The sequence below is a fragment of the Dendropsophus ebraccatus genome, chromosome 13, assembly GCF_027789765.1.
Source record: "Dendropsophus ebraccatus isolate aDenEbr1 chromosome 13, aDenEbr1.pat, whole genome shotgun sequence".
In the NCBI taxonomy this organism is placed as follows: Eukaryota; Metazoa; Chordata; class Amphibia; order Anura; family Hylidae; genus Dendropsophus; species Dendropsophus ebraccatus.
In genome coordinates this window covers 37,964,734-37,989,277 of record NC_091466.1, presented here as the reverse complement: position 1 = coordinate 37,989,277, position 24,544 = coordinate 37,964,734, and the positions used below count along the sequence as shown (strand labels likewise).

The 24,544-nt window shown below is 44.3% G+C and overlaps 1 protein-coding gene across 6 annotated transcripts in view; it reads right to left on the bottom strand.

Moving 5' to 3' along the window:
• The window catches only part of ARHGEF11 (Rho guanine nucleotide exchange factor 11), a 630,876-nt gene that overhangs the window by 138,715 nt on the left and 467,617 nt on the right, over positions 1-24,544 (bottom strand). For all 6 annotated transcript variants that reach the window (XM_069949394.1, XM_069949398.1, XM_069949396.1 and 3 more), the window contains 2 exons: positions 4,505-4,683; positions 4,284-4,359 (listed from right to left, as the gene is read on the bottom strand). In XM_069949394.1, coding sequence (XP_069805495.1) covers positions 4,284-4,359; positions 4,505-4,683 — 255 coding nt within the window. The remainder of the gene's footprint in view (positions 1-4,283; positions 4,360-4,504; positions 4,684-24,544) is intronic.

The window sequence follows — 24,544 nt, the reverse complement described above, 5'->3', positions numbered from 1 at the left end:
GGGGATGCCACACAGAGGTACCTTAAATATATGGGGGGATGTTACACAGAAGGGGATATTCTACAAGGGGGATGCTACACAGAGGGGGCTTATTTTATAAGGGGACTGCTGCACAATAGGGGAATAGTCTATATACAGTCATGGCCAAAAGAATGATACAAATATAAATTTTTACAAAGTCTACTGCTTCAGTTTTTAAAATTGCAATTTGCATATATTCCAGAATGTTATAAAGAGTGATCAGCTTAACAGCAATTACTTGCAAAGTCAATATTTGCCTAGAAAATGAACTTTATCCCCCAAAACACATTTCAACATTATTGCAGCCCTGCCTTAAAAGGACCAGCTAACATTCTTTCAGTGATTGCTCTATTAACACAGGTGGGGGTGTTGATGAGGACAGGGCTGGAGATCAATCTGTCATGATTAAAGGAGAACTCCGGGTAGAGGTAAAAAAATAAAATGAAACTTCTGCAGAAGCATATAACAATACTTACCTATCTATTCCAGTTTTGAAACTACCAAAAATCCATTTGTTTTGGGGGGTTTTGTTCTGCTTTGTGTTTCTGTATTTCCTGGTTGAGCAGATGTACTCAGTGCTACAGGCTCCAGAATGCAATGCTTTCCCTCAGCTGTTCCATCACAGTCCTTCACCCTGCCTATTCCCCACCCAAAGCTGTTGCAGAACATTTAGGCTGTGTTCACACATTGCAGTTTCATTGTGTTACTGAATTATTTGCAGTACTTTATAATTTCATTGTGGTCCCACTCGCACAGCACGTTGTATTATCTACCTGTAATGCTGATATTGGAATAAAGCAAAGAACTTTTTTAATTAATTTTTTTTTTCCTTTCCATACACATATTATGATCAAGCATCTTTTATCTTTGAAGTTGATTCCCACAAAAAGGACTTTATCCGATATTATCTTACATGGGATATACTGTTTATGCCTTGTTTTTTGTGCAGGTGGGATTGGCAGTGCCGGCTCCTCTCTGCTGTTTAGCACTATCTAATTGTGTTACTGCATCATTTTTGTGCAGATGCTGCAGTACTGCAATGACACTCCCAACATGTGTGAACATAGCCCTAATTTCTTTGTAGACTTTTGCACAATCAGCAAAGCTGAAACACCTGCTTCTGGCCAGTCTGAGATGGTGAATCACGCCCCCTGCCCCCTCTCTACATCATCAGCCTGTGCCTAGCAAACACACAATGTGAGTCAGAGACTTGGAACATTTGTCTCCTAAGGTGGGAGAGAAGAAGGAGCAGGAGACAATGTGGATCTGCACAGAGGCCATATTTTTTTCACTTCCTGGATTTCTATCAGCTACCAGTGTGGCAGAACCGCACAGATACAGTAATAGGCTGGGTTCACACTATGTATATTTGAGGCTGTATTTGTGAGGCTGTATAGCAACCAAAACCAGGAGTGGATTGAAAACACAGAAAGGCTCTGTTCACATAATGTTGTAATTGAGTGGATGGCCATCATTTAATGGCAAATATTTGCTGTTATTTTAAAACAACGGCTGTGGTATTGAAATAATGGCCGTTATTTACTGTTATATGGCGGCCATCCACTCAATTTCAACATTGTGTGAACAGATCCTTTCTGTGTTTTCAATCCACTCCTGGTTTTGGTTGCTATGAGGACCTGACATGAGGACCAAATACAGCCTCAAATATACATAGTGTGAACCCAGCCATACATTGTATAGACACATCTATATAACTTTTAATGTACTTTAAATAGAAAACAAGTTTTTCTTTTCTGGAGTTCCTCTTTAAGTAAGAATGACACCACTGGACACTTTAAAAGGAGGCTGGTGCTTGGCATCATTGTTTCTCTTCTGTTAACCATGGTTATCTCTAAAGAAACACGTGCAGTCATCATTGCACTGCACAAAAATGGCCTAACAGGGAAGAGTATCGCAGCTAGAAAGATTTCACCTCAGTCAACAATATCGCATCATCAGGAACTTCGAGGAGAGAGGTTCCATTGTTGCCAAAAAGGCTCCAGGGCGCCCAAGAAAAACCAGCAAGCGCCAGGACCGTCTCTTAAAAGTGTTTCAGCTGCGGGACCGGGCTACCAGCAGTGCAGAGCTTGCTCAGGAATTGAAGCAGTCAGGTGTGAGTGCATCTGCATGCACTGTGAGGCGGAGACTCTTGAAGCAAGGCCTGGTCTCAAGGAGGGCAGCAAAGAAGCCACTTGTCTCCAGAAAAAAACATCAGAAACAGACTGATATTCTCAGTGGTGGATTACATGTAACCTGGGATCCGGGCTGTCCACTCAACCTGCCCCCCCCCCAAACCGCCCACATTATAATCCGCTACTGCCCCCCCACCCCCCCATGCTGTCCCCAATAAACACTGCCTGCCTCCCCTCCCTGCTGGCCCCAATAAACATAATGTTTGGTCCCTTGCTGCTACCCCCAGTAAGCATTGTCCACCCCACCTCCGCTGCCCCCAATAAACATATTGTCACTTGTTCACCCGCTGTTGCCCCCAATAAACATTTTGCCACATGGTTTCCTGCTGTTGCCCCCCCCCCCCCAAGGTCACAGCTGCACAGAGGTTGGCCGGAGAGGAGGGTGCTAATCCTATAGGAGAGGTCCCAGCAGCACAGAGGATGTCAGGAGAGGAGGGGGCTGATCTATAGAGGAGGTCACAGCAGCACAGAGGATGTCAGGAGAGGAGGGTACTGATCTATAGGAGAGGTCCGAGCAGCACAGATTATGTCAGGAGAGGAGGGTGCTGATCTTATAGGGGAAGTCGCAGGGTCACAGCAGCACAGAGGATGTCAGGAGAGGAGGGTGCTAATCCTTTAGGAGAGGTCCCAGCAGCACAGAGGATGTCAGGAGAGGAGGGGGCTGATCTATAAAGGTCACAGCAGCGCAGAGGATGTCAGGAGAGGAGGGGGCTGATCTATAGAGGAAGTCACAGCAGCAGAGAGGATGTCAGGAGAGGAGGGTACTGATCTATAGGAGAGGTCCGAGCAGCACAGAGGATGTCAGGAGAGGAAGGTGCTGATCTTATAGGGGAAGTCGCAGGGTCACAGCAGCACAGAGGATGTCAGGAGAGGAGGGTGCTAATCCTAAAGGAGAGGTCCCTGCAGCACAGAAGATGTCAGGAGAGGAGGGTGCTGATCTTATAGGGGAGGTCGCAGAGTCCCAGAAGCACAGAGGATGTCAGGAGAGGAGGGTGCTGATCTATAGGGGAGGTCACAGCAGCACAGAGGATGTCAGCTGGCCCCCTCTATAGCTGGTCCCCTCTTCCCCCTTATAGATGGTCCCCCTCTTCCTCTCTTATAGATGGTCCCCCTCTTCACCCATTATAGATGGCCCCCCTCTTCACCCATTATAGATGGCCCCCCTCTTATAGATGGTCTCCCTCTTCCTCCCTCATAGCTGGCCCCCTCATAGATGTTCCCCCTCTTCCCTCTCCCCCCCCTTATAGATGGTCCCCCTCTTCCCCCGTCATAGATGGTCCCCCTCTTCCCTCCCCCCCTTATAGATGGTTCCCATCTTCCCTCTCCCCCCCTCAGAGATGGTCCCCCTCTCCCCCCCCCCCTGTGCACAGTAGATAACACACAAAAATAACCAAAACACAACACAACTCACCTGCCATCCATTCCCCCGTCGAGCCTCTTGCCTCCTGGTCTGTCCCCGGCTGATGTGCGGCGGCCCGGGGTGTCCCGTCCTATCCCCAGCAGCGTGCACATCAGAGAGCTCCCCGTGCGCTGGAAGTCACAGCCAAACCAAAGGCGCACGGGGAGCTCTCTGATGCGCGCGCTTCCGGGGGTGTCCCGTCCTATCCCCGGCAGCGCGCGCATCAGAGAGCTCCCTGTGCGCATCAGCCGGGGACAGTCGGACTCTTGTGACCGCAAGCAAAACAATGCTTGCGGTCACAAGAGAGTGCAGTGGCGGATTATAATGTGGGCGAAGTGGCATGGGCCCCCCCGGTGCCTTGGGCCCCGGGCGGCCGCCCAAACCGCCCACATTGTAATCCGCCACTGGATATTCTGCAAAAGGTACAGGGGCCTATAATTACATATCTATCTATCTATAAAATCAATAAAAAAAAAGGAAAAGGGGGGCCAGCAGGGGTTGCTTTCCTGTAGTTCATCTTGGGCAGCAGAGTGACATAATTCACTCATGCTTCATGGAAAGAGGATAACTTCTTCTGATAGGAAAACATTAATTATTCTACATCTTAATACCCAATACATAGTGATTCTATAGTTATATTATGATCAAACTTACTAACACAGTTCACTCACCAATGGTTTTATCTTTTGTTATCCTCCATGCTAAAGTCCCTTCATGGATCATGCGCCTTGTCGTCAGGTCCAGGTTCTGTAAAGTAGAAAACATGAGTTTACGAAGAGAGATTTATCTGACAGATTTTTGAAGCCAAAGCCAGGAACAGACTGTAACCAAAAATCTATCTGTGTAAATACACTATTGATCTACAAATTATCATGTTCTCTCTCTGTTTCACCTTAAATTCTGCGGCCAGTGGGTTATTGCTTCTCTCCAGGGAACTTGAATCCAAACGTTTCTGGTATTCTCCCAACCGGTATTCATTCTCTCGCTGTTTCACTGACTCGTTGACAAATTTCAGGATGTCTCGACATCTATCATGACAACGGCACAATTTCTCATATTCTGGTGTGCCAGCTGTAAAGATACAAAAAGGTGTGTGCCTGAGTAAAAAGAATGGAGGTGTGAGGTACACGGTTGAAGGTACAGTTCAACTGTGAGAGACAGAAGATCATAATTTATTTTTTAAAAATTATTCTGTATTTTATTGCATGAAATAAGTATTTGATCGCCTACCAACTAGAAAGAATTCTGGCTTTCACAGACCTGTAATAATTGCACCTGTTTGAACTTATTAGTAGTTTGAACTCATTTCTAATTAACGTATGTAAAAAAAAAACCTTTTTTTTATTAATTTAAAATCCCCTCCCCTAATAAATGTTTAAATCACTCCCATTTTATAATTAAACATATTTGGTATCACCGCATGTGTAGTCGTTCAGTCTATTAAACTGTCACATTCCTAATCTTACACGGTAAACAGCATAAGCGCAAAAAACCTGCCAGAGTGCAAAATTGCACATTTAGGCTGGGTTCACACTACGTATATTTCAGTCAGTATTGTGGTCCTCATATTGCAACCAAAACCAGGAGTGTATTAAAAACACAGAAAGGATCTGTTCACGCAATGTTGAAATTGAGTGGATGGCCGCCATTTAATGGCAAATATTTGCTGTTATTTTAAAACAACGGCTGTTATATTGAAATAATGGCAGTTATTTACTGTTATATGGGGGCCATCCACTCAATTTCAACATTGTGTGAACAGATCCTTTCTGTGTTTTTAATCCACTCCTGGTTTTGGTTGCAATATGAGGACCACAATACTGACTGAAATATACGTAGTGTGAGCCCAGCCTTACATTTACAACAAATCCAGAAAAAAATGTAATAAAAAGTGATCAAAAAGTTGCATATATGCAAGCAAGATACCGAAAGAAAGAACAGATGAAGGTGCAAAAAATGACACCTCACACAGCCCCATAGACCAAATAATAAAAGCGTTATAAGGATGGTAATAGACAAGAACCAGGATTATGGGCATGATATTGTAACTGCTTTCACTCTATTTACTATTATTGCATGAGAATTGCGCGTTGTTCCGTATAGAACCATACGTGTGCCAGATTCCTAATGTGCTAATTTCGGATATTGCTTAGTGATTTGAATAGTCACTGGCCAATTCTACTGGTTAGGAATAATATCCCAGGAATCTTGTTTCTCACTAATTTACTACTGAGACTCTGATAGGCAACATCTCTCATCGATTCTAACAATAGCTCTGAACTTGTATGTATTGTATGGGTTTTCTTTTTTTCCTTCTTTTTTTCCATTCTACTCCTTTGTTTATTTGTTTATGTTGGTTATTCTCCCCTTCCTCTCTCTCGGTGCTCTCTCTCCCATCATAGTTAGTTACATAGTTAATACTTAATACTTAATAGTTAATACTCATAGTTAATGTCCCTCAAGTTCAAACAAGAAGCTGATGGATACAGGGAAGGGGGAGGGTTGATAGGTTCTATAGATATGCATTTATATTATTTTGGTCTAAGAACTTGTCTAGGCCGATTATGAAGCCTTCTACTGTTTTTATTGTGACCAGATCCTGTGGTAGACTGTTCCACAGATTCACAGTTCTGATGGTAAAGAAGGCTTGTCGCCTCCGAAGGTTGAACCTTTTTTTCTCCAGTCTGAGGAAGTGCCCCCTTGTCCTTTGAGGGGGTTTTTACCTGGAACATCTTTTCCCCATATTTCTTGTAGGGGCCATTTATATATTTAAATAAATTAATCATATCTCCCCTTAAACGTCTCTTCTCCAGACTAAACATATTTAAAGAGAACCAATCATGGGCGAAAAATAAAAATTTTTTTTTAGCCAATTAGATGTAAAATGTGATTTTATTAATATTTGTAATGATAATTAATTATTTTTATTGTTTCGTTTTTTCACTATACACACTGTCATTTTCCTGTCTCGAGCCGGCTCTTTTCAAAAGAGCCGGCGCGAGACAGGAAGCTCCCGACATGCAGAGCGGCAGTTTAGGGTCACATGATCCTTTAGCCGCTCCGCTGCCAATCACTGAAATCGCGCTATGCGCGCGATGCCAGTGCTTTGCATTGCTTATATTAGCGTGATCTCGCGAGATTACGCTAATATAAAAGGCGCTGTATCAAGTTTCTCGGCATGTTACCTAAACAGTAATACAACAAATCGTGCAGCCAGCGGAGAGTGAGCAGCAATACAAACAGTACTTTTCAGTACTATTTTTTTATTTTATTTTTTATTTTTTCCCCCTGTCTGGCGGTTCCCAGAAGGAGGAGGAGGAGTGGGTTCCCGGCGGGGAGGGGGGTGGAGAGAGAACGTGCTCCCAGCGGAGCGGGAGTGCCGGAGGCCGACACCAGCGAGCACCAGCCGGCAGCACCTAGCCAGCCTCCCCCCCAGCCCCATCTCCAGCCTCCCCCCCAGCCCCATCTCCAGCCTCCTTCCCCCCATCTCCAGCCTCCTTCCCCCCCCATCTCCAGCCTCCTTCCCCCCCATCTCCAGCCTCCTTCCCCCCCATCTCCAGCCTCCCCCCCCCCAGCCCCATTTCCAGCCTCCTTCCCCCGATCTCCAGCCTCCTTCCCCCCCATCCCGGGTGTCAGGGGCCCCAAAATATCCGGCACCCACCCCTCACAAAACAGACATATAAATACATTTCATAATCACCAAATGAGGCTCTTCTTCTTTATTCTTCTATCTTCTGCTCTTCTATCTTCTGCTCTTCTATCTTCTGCTCTTCTATCTTCCTACTCCTTTGCTATGCACTCCGCTGTGTTCCGGCCAGCCACTGCGACTGCGCATGCGCCGGAAGATCCAGAAGAGGCGGGACATCAGTGGAACGCACTGATGACCCGCATGGAGGGAAACAAAGATGGCGGACAAGATGGCGGCGCCCGACAGGACCCAACCGGAGCAGCGGAATACGGTAACTTCTTAGATACAGACTGCAGAAGTAGTCTGTATCTATAGAAAAGCATTATGGCAGCCAGTTAGAATAATATTACCTAGTAAAAAAACTAGGTGATTGGTTCTCTTTAATTCTTTTAATCTCTCCTCATAACTAAGATGCTCTATTCCCTTTATTAGTTTAGTTGCCCTTCTTTGTACCCGCTTATTAGTTTATTATCTACAAGTACACCCAGATCCTTCTCCATCAGCGACTCTCCCAGAGTAACTCCCCCCAGGACATATGATGCATGTGGGTTATTAGTACCCAGGTGCATAACTTTACATTTATCCACATTGAAACTCATTTGCCAAGTGGACGCCCAAACACTCAGTGTGTCTAAGTCAGCTTGTAAGATCTGCACATCCTCCATAGACTGTACTGTACTACAAAGCTTGGCGCCATCTGCAAAGATAGAAACATTGCTGCTAATTCCATTCTCAATATCATTAATAAACAAGTTAGACAGAAGGGGGCCCAGTACTGACCCTTGGGGTACACCACTTGGGTCAGTACTTACTCCATTCGGAGTAAGACGAAACATTGACCACCACTCTCTGGGTACGATTATTATGCCAGTTTTAAATCCAGTTACACATTAAACTTTCCAAACCGATAGACTTTAACTTACCCATCAGACGCCTATGAGGAACTGTGTCAAACGCTTTTGCAAAATCCAGGTACACGATATCCACAGCCGCGCCGCCATCCAGGCTTCTACTTACCTCTTCATAGAAACATATTAGGTTGGTTTGACAGCTTCTGTCCTTAGTAAAACCATGCTGGTTATCACTTATAATACTATTAGCCACTACATATTCCTGGATGTAGTCCCTTATAAGCCCCTCAAATAGTTTCCCCACAATGGACGTTAAGCTTATAGGTCTATAGTTACCTGGGGAAGTTCGAGAGCCCTTTTTGAAGATCGGCACTACATTTGCCTTACGCCAGTCCCTCGGCACAATACCAGTCAGCAAAGAATCACTGAATATTTCATACAAGGGTAGAGAAATTACAGAACTGAGTTCCCTAAGAACTCTGGGGTGTAATCCATCAGGCCCTGGAGCTTTGGTTACATTGAGTTTATTTAATTTATCTTGGACCATATCTATAGTACGCCAGTTCAGTATATTACATGTGTTAGCAGTACTGGTCCCACCCACCTCAGTACTGGCCCCACTCATCACTTTCCTGTGTTGGTCACTATCTTACCTCTTCACTGGATAAATTGCTAATTCAGGTTATGTACGGGGAGGACGGAGTGGCTCAGTCTGCAGTATTAAGACTTTAACCCCTTGCCTCCGCAGCCTGTTTTGGCCTTAATGACCAAGCTCATTTTTCAAAATCTGACCTGTCTCACTTTATGCTCTTATAGCTCAGTGATGCTTTAACGTATGCTAGCGATTCTGAGATTGTTTTTTCGTCACATATGGCACTTTATATTAGTGGCAAAATTTGGTCACTACTTTGCAGGGGCTGGCTGGCAAATTTTAGCCCGGGGGGCAAGTACACAGCACTGGCCCATGAGTAGCAGGCTGGCGGCCCATCCTTAAAGGACCACTCTGGACCTCTTCGGTCCTTCCAGTCATTGGTGACCAAATATCCTACTGTGCCCTGTGAAAGGGTCAGAACTCACTTTCCTGTATAAGTCTATTGGGCGGCTCAGTGATGACACGAAACGGTCCCATAGACAGATGCTAGGAAAGCTGGGTGACCTCTATCATACTGAGTATAAGATGCTGGAGAGCTGGGTGACATCCATCATACTGAGTATAAGATGCTGGGAAAGCTGGGGTTACTGTATTTTTAAAATAGTTTATATCACTCGATGTACTTCTGTATATATGTCTCCTCTATGTACTCCTGTAAATATGTCTCCTCTATGTACTCTTGTATATATATGTATCCTCTATGTACTATTGTATTTATGCCTCCCTCTGTATATATGTATCCTCTATGTACTGCTGTATATATGTATCCTCTATGTAGCAGGGACACATGCAGGCAGGGGCATTTCCGGGATAAGCGAGGGGGTGGGGGTGGGGATAGCGGGACACATGGTGCTTCCATCTAGGTAGAGTGTAGTAGTGGAGGTATAGTGGATAAGGGGTGTAATAGTACAGGTATAGATATGGGGTGTATTAGTAATACAGATGAGGGGCATTAGTAGTAGTAGTAGAGGTAAAGATGAAGGGTGAGGTAGTACAGGTATAGATATGGGGTGTATTAGTAATACAGATGAGGGGGATTAGTAGTAGTACAGGTAAAGATGAGGGGTGTATTAGTAGTAAAGATGAGGGGAATTAGTAGTACAGGTATAGATGTGGGCTGTAGTAGTACAGGTATAGATGAGGGGTGTAGTAGAAGTAGTAGTAGTAGTACAGGTAAAGATGAGGGGTGAAGTAGTAATAAAGGTATAAATGAGAGGTGACAGGGGCATACTGGGGGAAACTGGGGCAGCTGGGCGTGATTGGGGCAGGAGTGCACATATCCCTCCTCCTCTCACCCCGGCACACAGGTTCCCCTCCCGGCCACACGTGCAGGTCCCCGGTCTCTGGAGGAGGCCGCAGGCAGGGCTGTATTATCAGCTGCTGCTGCCCTAGGCACTAAACCTGAAGACGCCCCATCTTCAAGCACCTATTGGCGATACCAGACCTGACCAATACCACCATACCCCCCACCCCCCTGGAAAAGACACCAGATTTACTGGCAAGTCTGAACGGGAGAAGGGAAACTAAAAAAAAAAAAAAAAAAAGAATTAGTTTTTTCTGTCCCCCTGCTCCCTGGTGCTGCCCCCCTGCAAGGTGCTGCCCTAGGCATCGGACCACAGGTGCCTAGTGGTAAATACGGCCCTGGCCGCAGGGACTCTAGTGGTGATAGCGTCACTGCCATTACTGGAGCTGTACAGCGGGATCGGGGGATGCAGATCCCGCTGTTCAGCTCCAGGACCTGAAGCGACGCTATCGCCACTACAGTCCCTGCAGCCTCCTCCAGAGACCAGGGACCTGCACGTGTGGCCGGGAGGGGAACTGGACGTGATATGTATAGCTGGGGCAGGTCAGTCGCGGCTCTGTTAGGCGGACTGCCCGACTGCCCTGCACCTCACCTCCGGCGCGACACTCCACGCACCGCCGCCCGCCATGCACCTCACCTCCACGCCGCCTGCTTGACCTGCAACTCCAGCCCAGCCGCCAACCCATCACTCTACGCTGCTCTGCCTGCAGTGATTTTTTGTGAAAATTTAATTTATGATTTTAATCAAAATCGATTATAACCTTCTGGGCAAATTTATTTGATTAATCGCCCAGCCCTAACTCCTCTGTATGTCTCCTCCTGTATATATGTATACTCTATGTACCCCTGTATATATGTCTCCTCCTGTATATATGTCTCCTCTATATACTCCTCTGTCTGTCTCCTCCTGTATATATGTATCCTCTATGTACTGCTGTGTATGTCTCCTCCTGTATATATGTATCCTCTATATACTCCTGTGTATGTCTCCTCCTGTACATATGTATCCTCTATATACTCCTGTGTATGTCTCCTCCTGTATATATGTATCCTCTATGTACTGCTGTGTATGTCTCCTCCTGTATATATGTATCCTCTATATACTCCTCTGTATGTATCCTCTATGTACTGCTGTGTATGTCTCCTCCTGTATATATGTATCCTCTATATACTCCTGTGTATGTCTCCTCCTGTACATATGTATCCTCTATATACTCCTGTGTATGTCTCCTCCTGTATATATGTATCCTCTATGTACTGCTGTGTATGTCTCCTCCTGTATATATGTATCCTCTATATACTCCTCTGTATGTCTCCTCCTGTATATATGTATCCTCTATGTACTGCTGTGTATGTCTCCTCCTGTATATATGTATCCTCTATATACTCCTCTGTATGTATCCTCTATGTACTGCTGTGTATGTCTCCTCCTGTATATATGTATCATCTATATACTCCTCTGTATGTATCCTCTATGTACTGCTGTGTATGTCTCCTCCTGTATATATGTATCCTCTATATACTCCTCTGTATGTCTCCTCCTGTATATATGTATCCTCATGTGTAGGTCTCCTGTATATATGTATCCTCCTGTGTAGGTCTCCTATATATATGTATCCTCCTGTATATATGTATCCTCTATATCAGGAATAGGGAACCTTGGCTCTTCAGCTGTTGCAAAACTACAACTCCCATCATCTATAGTAAGCCTATGGCTACCCAGGTATGATGGGAGTAGTAGTTTAGCAACAGCTGGAAAGCCTTGGTTCCCTCCCCCTGCCCTATGTCCTGCTGTGTAGATGTCCTGCTGTGTAGGTACCTGGCTTCCTGCAGACACCATCTTCTAGGTCTTCAGGCTCTTCTAGCCCAGACACAGGAGAACCAGCTGGGAGGAGAGAGCGGCCTCTGGTGGCCGGAGGAAGATACTGCGTACAGCAGTTTGCTTTTTACCATAAGCCTCATAGGCTTATAGGAAAGCATAATGGCCATAAAGGAGGTGGGGCTTAATGTCATGGGGGCGGGCCTTCAGCGGCCGCTTCCATCACAGTCCGGATCCACAGCACAGCCACAGGTAAATATGACAGAAGAGGGCCGGGGCTGTAAGCAGGGGAGGCACTGAGGACTCCAGCCAGCTGTCAGCAGCCATGCGGCCCTGACAGCTGGGGGAAGACCAGCCCAGGGGGCATATGCCCCCCTGCCCCCCGGCCCAGCCCGCCCCTGCTACTTTGTGTGTTTTTTGTGAAAAACATCAAAATATCATGAAAAATTTGAAAATTTATAATTTAATGAACTTCTGAAATTCTCTTCTTCTAAAAAAGGAAGTCATAGCACATAAATTAGTTACTAAATCACATTACCAATATGTCCTCTTTATTCTGGTATAATTTGGGAAAGATATTTTACTTTTTTAGGGTGTTATGGGGTTTAGAAATTTATTAGCAAATTATCACATTTTGTGAAAGTTTCCAAAACTGATTTTTTTTTTAGGGACCAGTTCTTTTTTTAAATGGATTTAGAAGGCTTGTATACTGGAAACCCCCATAAGTGACCCCATTTTGAAAACTAGACACCTTAAAGAATTAATCTAGGGGTATAATGAGCATTTTAACCCTACAGGGGCTGGAGGAAAGTATTCACAATTAGGCCGTAAAAAAAATCGAAGCTTTAAATTTTAAAATAATATATACGTTTAGATTAAAGTTTCTCATTTTCAAAAGGAACATGAGAAAAAAAGCATGCCAAAATCTGTAATGCAGGTTCTCCTGAATACAATGGTACCCCATATGTGGCTGTAAACCACTGTATGGGCACACAGCCGGGCTCAGAAGGTAAGGAGCGCCAATTAGCTTTTTTAATGCAGATTTGCTGAAGACGTTTCTGAGCGCCAGGTGCGTTTGCAGTGCCCCTGTAATGTCCGCAGAATAGAATCCCCCGAAAAGTCACCCCATTTTCGAAAGTACACCCCTCAAAGAATTCATCTTTGGGTAGGATGAGCATTTTGACCCCACATGCATTAGAGGAAAGTATTCAAAATTAGACAGTAAAAATGAAAAACACGAATTTTTCCAATAATATGTTCGTTTAGTTTGAAATTTCTCAATTTCACGAGGAACAAGAGAAAAAAAGTACCCCAAAATTTGTAAAGCAGGTTCTCCTAAATACAGCGGCACACCATATGTGGGCATAAACCACTGTATGGGCACACAGCCGGGCTCAGAAGGGAAGGATAGCCAATTCGCTTTTTTAATGCAGATTTTGCTGAAGAAGTTTCTGAGCGCCAGGTGCGTTTGCAGTGCCCCTGTAGTGTCCGCAGAAGAGAACCCCCCCAAAAGTCAGCCCATTTTGGGAAGTACACCCCTCAAAGAATTCATCTTGGGGTGTGGTGACCATTTTGACCCCACAGGTATTAGAGGAAAGTATTCAAAATAAGACAGTAAAATTGAAAAACTAGAATTTTTCCAATAATATGTTCGTTTAGTTGGAAATTTCTCAATTTCACTAGGAACAGGGGAGAAGCTGCATGCCACAATCTGTAACGCGGGTTCTCCTGAGTAGAACGGTACCCCATATGTGGGCATAAACCACTGTATGGGCACCCAGCCGGGCTCAGAAGGGAAGGAGCGCCAATTAGCATTTTCAGTGCAGATTTTTCCGAAGAAGTTTCTGAGCGCCAGGTGCGTTTGCAGCGCCCTTGTAGTGTCAGCAGAATAGAACGCCCCCAAAAGTCACCCCATTTAGGAAGGTGCACCCCTCAAAGAACTCATCTTGGGGTGCAGTGAGCGTTTTGACCCCACAGGTATCAGAGGAAAGTATTCAAAATAAGACAGTAAAAATGAAAAACTCAAATTTTTCCAATAATATGTTTGTTTAGTTTAAAATTTCTCAATTTCACGAGGAATGGGAGAGAAAACGTACCCCAAAATCTGTAACACAGCTTCTTCTAAAAAACGGTACCCCATATGTGGGCATAAACCACTGTATGGGCTCACAGCGGGGCTCAGAAGGGAGTGCCAATTTGCTGGAGGAAAACCGCAGCTAGTAATAGTTATTAGAATAGCGCAGTTACTAAAATACAATAAAAATTTAGATTACAGGTAATGTGGGGTGGTCACGGGCAACCTGGGGTGGTCATGGGCAACCTGCGGTGGTTACAGACAATCTGGGGTGGTTACGGGCAACTTTAAATTTTCCGAGATAACTGATTCTGGAGCGCATGCGCACTTCAGAATCAGCCTGGACGCCAAGGAGGAAGGAGCTCCCTGGATCAGGTAATGTATATAGGGAAGGGAGGTGACTGGGGGACGGGGGGGACTGGGGGGGTGGGGGGGCGACACTGTATCACTTTTTATCCCCTGTCACCAATCATTTATGGTGACAGGGGATAAAAAGTGCTTCTTTGCACTGGGAACAGGCGATCAGCGGTATATAGTATATACCGCCGATCACCTGCTCCGGGACCACACAGGGGGGTCCCCGATCACTGCCCCATGCTCTCCGCTACCTCCGGTGGCGGAGAGCATGGGGCTTTGATTATTATTTTATTTCCATCCCTGTGAACAGAGATAGTCTGTTCACAGGGATGGGGCGGCCATCTTGGATGCGATGGCCGCCCGGGGAGGGGAGCGGGTTAGTGATCGCCCACTAGGGGGGCTGATCTGGGGTCTGATTGATACTTTTTCATCTCCCCCCACCGTGGGAGATTCACGGTGGGGGGAGATGAAAGGCGACGGCGATGGTAATGCCCGGTACCGGCGGATCGCCGATATAACGGTAATAGCGGCGATCCGCCAGTATCGGAGAACGAGGGGAGGGGGACATACATGTAGTGGCGGTGGGGGGAGGCAACATTCTGCAGCCTCCCCCCGCCGCCCGATCGGCGGGAGGACATTGAATCTCCCCGTAGACGCTGCAGTCGCATTGACCGTGGCGTTTATGGGGTTAACTGCCCGGGGGAGCACAGCTCCCCTCCGGGCAGTGGCAGCAGGAGGAGGCTGTGTCACACAGCCTCCTCCTGCTGCTCGATCTTAGATGGAGACAGAGGGGGGATGCAGGGAAAGCATGACGTCCAGGGACGTCATGATGCGTTCTGCCACTGCTTTTCATGACGTCCCTGGACGTCATATTGGGGGAAGGGGTTAATCTATTGTTTCCCTCTAACACAGCAAATACTAACTGAGAAATGGAACTCACTTTTTATTCCCCATATTCCAATGTTTCTAGAAATCCCCCACATGTGGCCGCAGTGCATCACCTGACTCAACCACAGGCCGCAGACATGACAGAAGCCTTGTGTATTTTTAGGGTCTTTTCTTATTTCAGGTTTTTTTTTAGCCATAATACCATGTCACAGAGGACTTGCGGTGCCAAAATATTGTGTAAGATAAATTTACCTTTCCATCGGTACCATTCTGAGGGACATGTGACACCCTGATCATTATTTATAAAAAAATTTTATGAGATGGTACGAATAAAAAACACAATTTAGCAGCTGTTTTTCATCATTTTTTGTACACCATTTACTATACCTCACATATGACATGTTATCGTTATTCGTCAGGTCGGTACGATTACAGTGATATCCATGTTATATAGCTTTTGTTATACTTTATGGCATTTATACTATAAAAACTGTTTGTGTCTTGCATATTGTAAGAGCAGCAATATTTTTATTTTTTCGCCAATGAAGTTATGTGAAGACTTTTTTTTTGGCTGCATAAGATGATGCTTTTAGTGGTACACATTTTGGGTACATGTGAAATTTTTTCTATATTTTTTAGGGGGAGGGATTAACAAAAAAATTGTCATTTTTATTAGATCTTTATTTATTTTAATGGCGTTAATCGGGTGGAATAATTAATGTAATGGGTTAATAGAGGGGGTCATTATGGACGCGGTGATACCAAATATGTGTACTTTATTTATAGGGGATCATTTATAAAGGGAGGATGGGGAATGTGTATATATATTTATTTATATTTATTTATTTATTTCAATTATTTTTTTTATTTATTTTTTTATTTATTATGTACTTATTATTTGTTTGTTTAATTTATTTATTGTAATTAATTATTTCTTTATTTATGTATGTAAGTGTGTTTAGTGTTTTTTTTTTTTTAACTTTCACTTTTTCACATATATAATGCATTACAGCACATGATCAGTGCTGTAATGCATTATATATTGAATGATCTGTCAGTGTCACACTGACAGATCATTCAAATGATCAGGTCCCAGCCTCAGTGCAGGGGCCTGATCATTAGAAATCATAGCAGCCCAGACGCACTGGGAAGCGTCTGGGTTGCTATGGTTACCCTCCCGGAGTCGAGCGATTACTCGCGCGGCTCCAGGAGGGGGCGGGGGGGGGGGGGGGGCGCGCCGCCGGGAAAGGAAGCACGGGGAGGGGGGGGGGCTCCAGTAAAGGAAGCACGGTGGGGGGGGGGGCAGGAAAGGAAGCACAGGGAGGGAGGGGGAGCGCCTGCAGAGGGAGAGAGCGGGCTGGGAAGGGGGAGCACGGGGAGGAGGGGAAGAACGGGGAGGAGGGGGCGCAGGGTCGGCTCCGGCAGAGAGCGGGTGCCTGGGAGGAGCACAGCAGTGTTACAGCATGTGCAGCTGCCTCCTCCCAGCAGCCGATCGTAGAGAAGAAGGAGATCTCCCCATATACGCTGTGGTCACACCGACCGCGGCGTCTATGGGGTTAACTGCCCGGGGGGGAGCGCGGCTCCCCTCCGGGCAGTGGCAGCAGGAGGAGGCTATGTGACACAGCCTCCTCCTGCTACCCGATCTCAGCCAGGGACAGTGGAAAGAGGCAGGATGAGCATGACGTCCAGGGACGTCATGATGCATTCTGGCACTGCTTTTCATGACGACCCTGGACGTCATATTGGGGGAAGGGGTTAAGCTTTGCACGACTGATAAAGTGTAATGAGTGGATTTAAGGTTGTTTCGTGAAATGTTAGGGGTCTTGCAGATAGGAGTAAATGTAGCCCCATCTTTGATGCCTTAAAATGTTATTTACCAGCAATAATATGCCTGTAGGAAACTCACTTGGTGCCTGTCTCTATACAGGTAGTATATAGGCGTTAGATGCAAGAAGTCTATCACTCTACTTTCTCGTCCTACTCAAGAGGTGTTGCTATCTTTGTTCATAGGGCTCTGAAATTTGAAATGTTTGGTTGTAAAACAGATAAAATGGGTCGCTATATTATACTACACGCTATTTGTCAGAATATAAAAATGGTTTTGGTGATCGTTTATTTTCCTCCCCCGTTCAGTCATAGTTTTTTTTGGGAGATTGATAGAATAGTTAGAGACATGCCTGACTGCCCTAAGATATGGATAGGGGACTTTAATGAGGTGTTTGAGGAGTCTAGAAACAGGTTGAGGGTGAGTAAAGCGGTGAAGAGAGAGGGTCCTACTTCCCTAAACAAAATAGCGAGAGAACTTGGGTGGTGGGATATTTGTAGAATTAAAAACAGTGAGAGAAGTGAATTTTCTTGTATAAACAAAACCCACAATGTATTAACAAGGATAGATCATGTCTTAGGGGATGACCAGGCACTTGAAATTGTCAGTAAAGCTAAATTTGGTAAAAGGGGGTTTTCAGATCATGCGCCAGTATTTATTGAAGTCACCAAAAGGGAGTATTTGGCTGCATCTTTTGGATGTAGATTTAGAAAAGGAAACCCAAAACTACTTTGAAGTTAATAAAGGATCATCAAAACCGGATTTTGTTTGGGATGCATATAAAGCTACATTAAGGGGAATACTGCATAACAGAATAGCGGCAAAAAAAAAAAAAAAAGAGAAAAAATGGAAGGATTATATAAGGTAGTAGAGGAGAAGGAAAGTAGATTTAGAGACAAAGAAACAAAAGAGAGCTGGGATGACTGGATGTTGGAGAGGGCAAGATGGGATCAAGAAAGGATTAGGAGTGTAGAAATTAGAAATCAGTTTCTGTAGGCAAGATATACACTCAACGGCCACTTTATTAGGTACACCATGCTAGTAACGGGTTGGACCCCCTTTTGCCTTCAGAACTGCCTCAATTCTTCGTGGCATAGATTCAACAAGGTGCTGGAAGCATTCCTCAGAGATTTTGGTCCATATTGACATGATGGCATCATACAGTTGCCGCAGATTTGTCGGCTGCACATCCATGATGCCAATCTCCCGTTCCACCACATCCCAAAGATGCTCTATTGGATTGAGATCTGGTGACTGTGGAGGCCATTTGAGTACAGTGAACTCATTGTCATGTTCAAGAAACCAGTCTGAGATGATTCTAGCTTTATGACATGGCGCATTATCCTGCTGAAAGTAGCCTCAGATGTTGGGTACATTGTGGTCATAAAGGGATGGACATGGTCAGCAACAATACTCAGGTAGGCTGTGGCGTTGCAACGATGCTCAATTGGTACCAAGGGGCCCAAAGAGTGCCAAGAAAATATTCCCCACACCATGACACCACCACCACCAGCCTGAACCGCTGATACAAGGCAGGATGGATCCATGCTTTCATGTTGTTGACGCCAAATTCTGACCCTACCATCCGAATGTCGCAGCAGAAATCGAGACTCATCAGACCAGGCAACGTTTTTCCAATCTTCTACTGTCCCATTTTGATGAGCTTGTGCAAATTGTAGCCTCAGTTTCCTGTTCTTAGCTGAAAGGAGTGGCACCCGGTGTGGTCTTCTGCTGCTGTAGCCCATCTGCCTCAAAGTTCGACGTACTGTGCGTTCAGAGATGCTCTTCTGTCTACCTTGGTTGTAACGGTTGGCTATTTGAGTCACTGTTGCCTTTCTATCAGCTCGAACCAGTCTGCCCATTCTCCTCTGACCTCTGGCATCAACAAGGCATTTCCGCCCACAGAACTGCCGCTCACTGGATGTTTTTTCTTTTTCGGACCATTCTCTGTAAACCCTAGAGATGGTTGTGCGTGAAAATCCCAGTAGATCAGCAGTTTCTGAAATACTCAGACCAGCCCTTCTGGCACCAACAACCATGCCACGTTCAAAGGCACTCAAATCATCTTTCTTCCCCATACTGATGTTCGGTTTGAACTGCAGGAGATTGTCTCCTTGCCTAAATGCCGCCATGTGATTGGCTGATTAGAAATTAAGTGGTAACGTGCAGTTGGACAGGTGTACCTAATAAAGTGGCCGGTGAGTGTAGAATGGAAGGGGAGGTGCCAGGTAAATACCTGTCAAGAATTATTCAACCCCAAAAAAATATGCGTTCTATCGGAGCAATTGAAGATAACAATAATATAGTTACAACAACGGAAGGAATCCTTAAAGTTTTTGTTAAATATTACGCTAACCTGTACTCATCAGAATGTCATCAAAGCGAAGAGGAAATACTGGACTACTTAGATAAGTTTCAGGTGCCATGTTTGTCACCACAGGAACGTGAAATACTTAATGCTCCACTAAATAGGGCTGAGTGCTTTCAAGCATTGGGTGAGATGGGTGATGGTAGGGCTCCGGGCTCCGACGGAATCCCGGTTGAGATCTATAAAAGAGTGGGGAGTAAAATTGTGGATGAGTTGTTGGGAGTTTTTAATTATTCTTTGGAAGTAGGGTATATACCCCAATCAATGATAGAAGCTATTATTACATTGATACCCAAGGAAGGGAAGGACCCTCGGAGCCCGGAGTCATATCACATCACCCCATATCACTAATTAATTCTGATGCTAACGTGTTAGCTATGATCGTGGCAAATCGCTTGAATAAGGTTATGAATTTGTTGATCAATGAGGATCAATCTGGCTTTATTCAAGGGAGGGGGGTATATAGGAATATAAGAAGAGCATTTACTAACATCCAGGAGGGTGGCCAGTCTCCCAGAGGTAAGGCTGTCATTACACTCAATGCTACTAAAACATTTGATAGGATTGAATGGAATTACCTCTGGGTAGTGCTGAGGAAGATGGGCTTGGGGGATGATTGTATTAGGTGGATGCAGCTGCTGTATAGAGACCCGAGTGCGAGGGTATTAGTAATACTAATGTCATCTACTTTTGTCATCTACTTTTTTTTTCTAGAGGTACAAGACAGGGCTGCCCTCTCCCCCCCCCTTCTTTTTGATGTAGCTATAGAACCTTTGCCCATTGCTCTTCCTGAAAGTAAGGAATTTATTGGTTTCCAATATGGGGATAGGGAAGAAAAAGTGTCTATGTTTGCGGACGATATAATGCTCTTTGTGTCTAACATCCAGTCATCTCTAGCTAGGGTTATGAGTTTAATTGACGAGTTCGGCAGCTTTTTAGGGTTCTTAGTCAACTGGCAAAAGTCATCAGTCATGTTCTTGTCAGAAGAGGATAGGGGTATATGTGGCCGATTAAATGTAATCAGGCCGGGTGAACCTTGTAAATATCTTGGAATTAATATAATAACTGACTTGAATCAATTTTTGGAAGAAAACTTGTTTCCTGTTATAGATAAATTGTATAAGAAGATCAGAGTTTGGAATAGACTACCTATTGGTATGGCCGCAAGAGTAAGCCTGGTCAAGATGGTGATTTTGCCTCAAATTTTATGTTATATCTAACAGCCCTATATGGATGGATAAAGAACACTTTAAAAAAATAACAAAGATGTGCAACACCTTGATATGGGGTGGTAAGGTAGTTGGGATTGGATATGCGACCTGCACAAATGGCCTTTATAGTTCAGTGGCATAACTTTGACTGCACTGGTAAATGGCAAAGAATTAGTAACAATTTCCTTCCGGATTTGCCTACTATTTTGGAGACAGGGATTGGATTTGGTAGAAGAACTGAGCCATTATGGTATATGATGAGTAAAGTCTGGTCTGGTACTAAAAGATTGCTTAATTTAATTTACAGTACAGAGTTTACTCCACTATGGGGGAATCCACAAATAGCACAATTATATAAAATATGTGACTACACATTTTGTGGGAGATGGGGGGTGACTAGGGATGGTCCAAACCGGCCGAGGTTCGGGTTCGGCAGGTTCGGACCATCCTTAGGGGTGACTAAAGTAACGCAATTATTCGATGTTCAGGGTGAGTTGAAATCACTAGATACACTTATTGCGGATTATGGGGATATACCATTGGTTCAATATAGATATTTGCAAGTTGCACATGCGATAAATTGTACAGAAGATAAAACAATTTTTTTTGGTACAAAAACACAGGGTTTTCATGGAGAATGTCACTAAAGCCACAAAGGCAATCACAGGGAAAATATACAAGATGTTAAAAAAAATGTTGAAAATGGTAAAGTCACAAGGCATAAAGGATTTAAAGAAAAGTGGGAAAGGGATTTCCACCAGAAAAATGTAAATTGGGATAATCTATTTTCAGCAGTTAGGTGGTGTAGTGAAATACCTAGTCACAAGATTTCACAGTTAATTATTATTTATAGAGCTCATTATACACCAAAAAAAATTACATCACATGAAAATGCGGCAAACTTATTTTCTTATTTATCAAATCCAATAAATACATAACAATAAATCATGAACAACACTATATACATTCAGTTTTTCACCTTATTATCATATTCATTTCCATTAACTTTTTCCCCTTTTTTTCCCTTTTCTTTCCTTTTATTACCCTCCCCCCTTTCCCTCCTTATCCCTTCCCTCCCTCCAGAAACCTTATCCCTCCCCCCCAACCCCTAGGAGAAAAGGGGAGGAAAAAAAAAAAAAAAAACACAATCTCAATTATTATAGTACCTTTCACAAGTTCTCAGGCAGCTTTCCCATTCATAGTAAGAGGGGATGTTTGTTGACAACCATTTCCTCACTATGACCAGTCGCCCATAAAACAAGAGCCTGCTAATTTTCTTCCGTATTACTTTCGAGGACTTTATAGATGGCACCTCTCCCAATATTATCATTAGCGGGCTGCTGGGTATCTCTATGCCCATAGTAGTTTTTATATTTAGCATAATTGCCTCCCAAAAAAACCCCAACTTCTGACAAGACCATACCATATGTAAGAACCCCGCTTCTCTCAGCCCACACCTAGGTCAGCTCTTAATTTTTGCATGCTTAATTTTTACTAAAAAGGAGGGGGTGCAATATAATCTTTGTATAATATTATATTGAACAATTCTATGATTAAATGATTTAGAAACATGTCTAATATTTTGCAATTTTCACATCCACTGTACTTCGGATATTCCACCAATTTCTTCCTCCCATTTATTCTTACCTTTCATACATCCCTTGAGTTTACTGATGAAATATCTATACATAAAGGAAATTCCTCTCGGTCCACTGGAGGAGTCCCTTATTCCATCAACCAGTTGTTCACTCTTTATCATATCCCCCTCATTTCTAATGCCATCTTTAACCGCCGTATAGACCTGGGTATATACAAACCAATACTTTCCGGGTAATATATATTCCTGACTAACTTCCTCCCATTTCTTAATCCTATTACCCACCATATCAGCCAGAACCCTTATACCTTTTCTAAATAACTCCTCCCCTAAACCAATATCATATCTGCCCAGGCTATAATTATACCATATTGATGCAAATGGGAATTGCCCCTCTAACCCAAGCAATTTTTTAACGGCCTTCCAGACACAGACAAGAGATCTTATCATTATCTTCTCCTTGCACATTGTTTGGTCTACGATCCCTGCCTCGATCTTCTGAATCAAGTCCAAACCCAAAACATTTAGTTTGTCCAATCCAATCATGAAAGCCCCTGTTAAACGACTTCTGAAACCACACCAACTGTGATGCCAAATAATAAAACTTAAAATTGGGAACCCCTAAACCACCCCTGCCCATAGGGAGTGTAAGATTATCCAGTTTAATACGCACCCTTCTCCTCCCCCATATTAAATCATTTGCTAGTTTTCTTATTCTCCTAAAGAATTTATCCCCTATCCAAATAGGAGCTACTGCAAATATGTAGAGGAATTTCGGCAGGCAAATAGACCGGAGTTACACTATCCTATCGGCCTTACTTAACTGCAGCCTTACCCATATATTTATCTTCCCTCTCTCAAAACTTTCCCCAGGTTCAACTTATTAAAGTCTCCAATCTTTCTTGATACTTGCACTCCCAAATACCGAAAGCTCTCCCCATCCTCAAGAGTCCTCACTGGGAGTCCTCCCACATCTACCCTTTCCTTCAGAGGCATCAAAATAGATTTGTTCGAGTTCACTAGTAATCCTGAAAACCTCCTGTTTTCCTTAATCAACTCCATTACCCTAGGAATGGAAACACAGGGCTCTTTCAGGAACAGTATGTCGTCTGCATACAGTGTCACCCTATCTCCTCCACCCCTCGCCCCTCAATCAAGGGATCTTGTCTAATCAATGCCGCTAACGGTTCTAAGCTCAGGGCAAAGAGTAGAGGAGAGAGGGGACACCCCTGCTTAGTACCTCTTCCAGCTATAAACCCGTCAGAGACCCTATCATTAACCCGTACAAACCCTTTGGGCGAGTTATACAATATTCTAATCATTGCAATGAACTGGGGACCAAACCCAAATTTCTCCAGAAACTCCCATAAATAGTCCCACTCCACCCTATCAAACGCGTTTGCTGCATCTAATGATAGGATGGAGTGGGACCCCGGGGACTCCACCATCTGGATATTTTCATATACCCATCTTATATTAAATTTGGCCATACGCCCCGAGATAAAGCCAGTCTGATCCTCATGTACCAATTCAGGCATAATTCCCTTCAGGCAATTGGCCAATATTCTGGAGTAAATTTTTACATCAGTATTAATAAGGGAGATTGGTCTATATGATTCTAACTCCGTCTTATCTTTCCCTTCCTTCAGTATAAGAGTAATAATAGTTTCATTCATAGAGTCCGAAAGACTACCTATTTCTAAAGATTTTTTAAACACCTCCCATAAGGGCCTAATAAGTGCCTCCCCATGAACCTTATAAACGTCATATGCGATACCGTCTTTCCCTGGAGATGTATTCCCTCTTATACCATTTAGTGCATCAAAGAACTCCCCCTCTGTAATTGGTGACTCCAGTTTTTGCCTTTGCTCTAGTGAAAGTATAGGTAGGTTTATGCTGCTCAGATAATCTTGTACTTCTTTTTTCTCATATTTTGCCTCTGATGTGTAGAGATTTTTAAAAAATATCATAAATTGGGCCAATACTTCTTGGGAATTCGAACTGGAGAGAGTGGAACGGCTGCACATCCCATCTATGGCTGATACTAATGCCACTAGGCCTATATTAAAAATCAACACCACAGTGTCTGTATTTGAATTGATCAAGCCATATTGCCCCGTGTACCACCGCGCAGGTCCTCTGGTCCACACGGGTCCCTACGCTAACTCCACACCGTGTCGGTCAGCGACCGCCAACCCCGCAAAGCGTGCACGTGCAGGGAAGGGAGGCCATGGAACGGCCCTGCAACCCCAATGTCACAGGACCAGACCCAAAAAGCCCCACCAAATCCCAGCCAGCA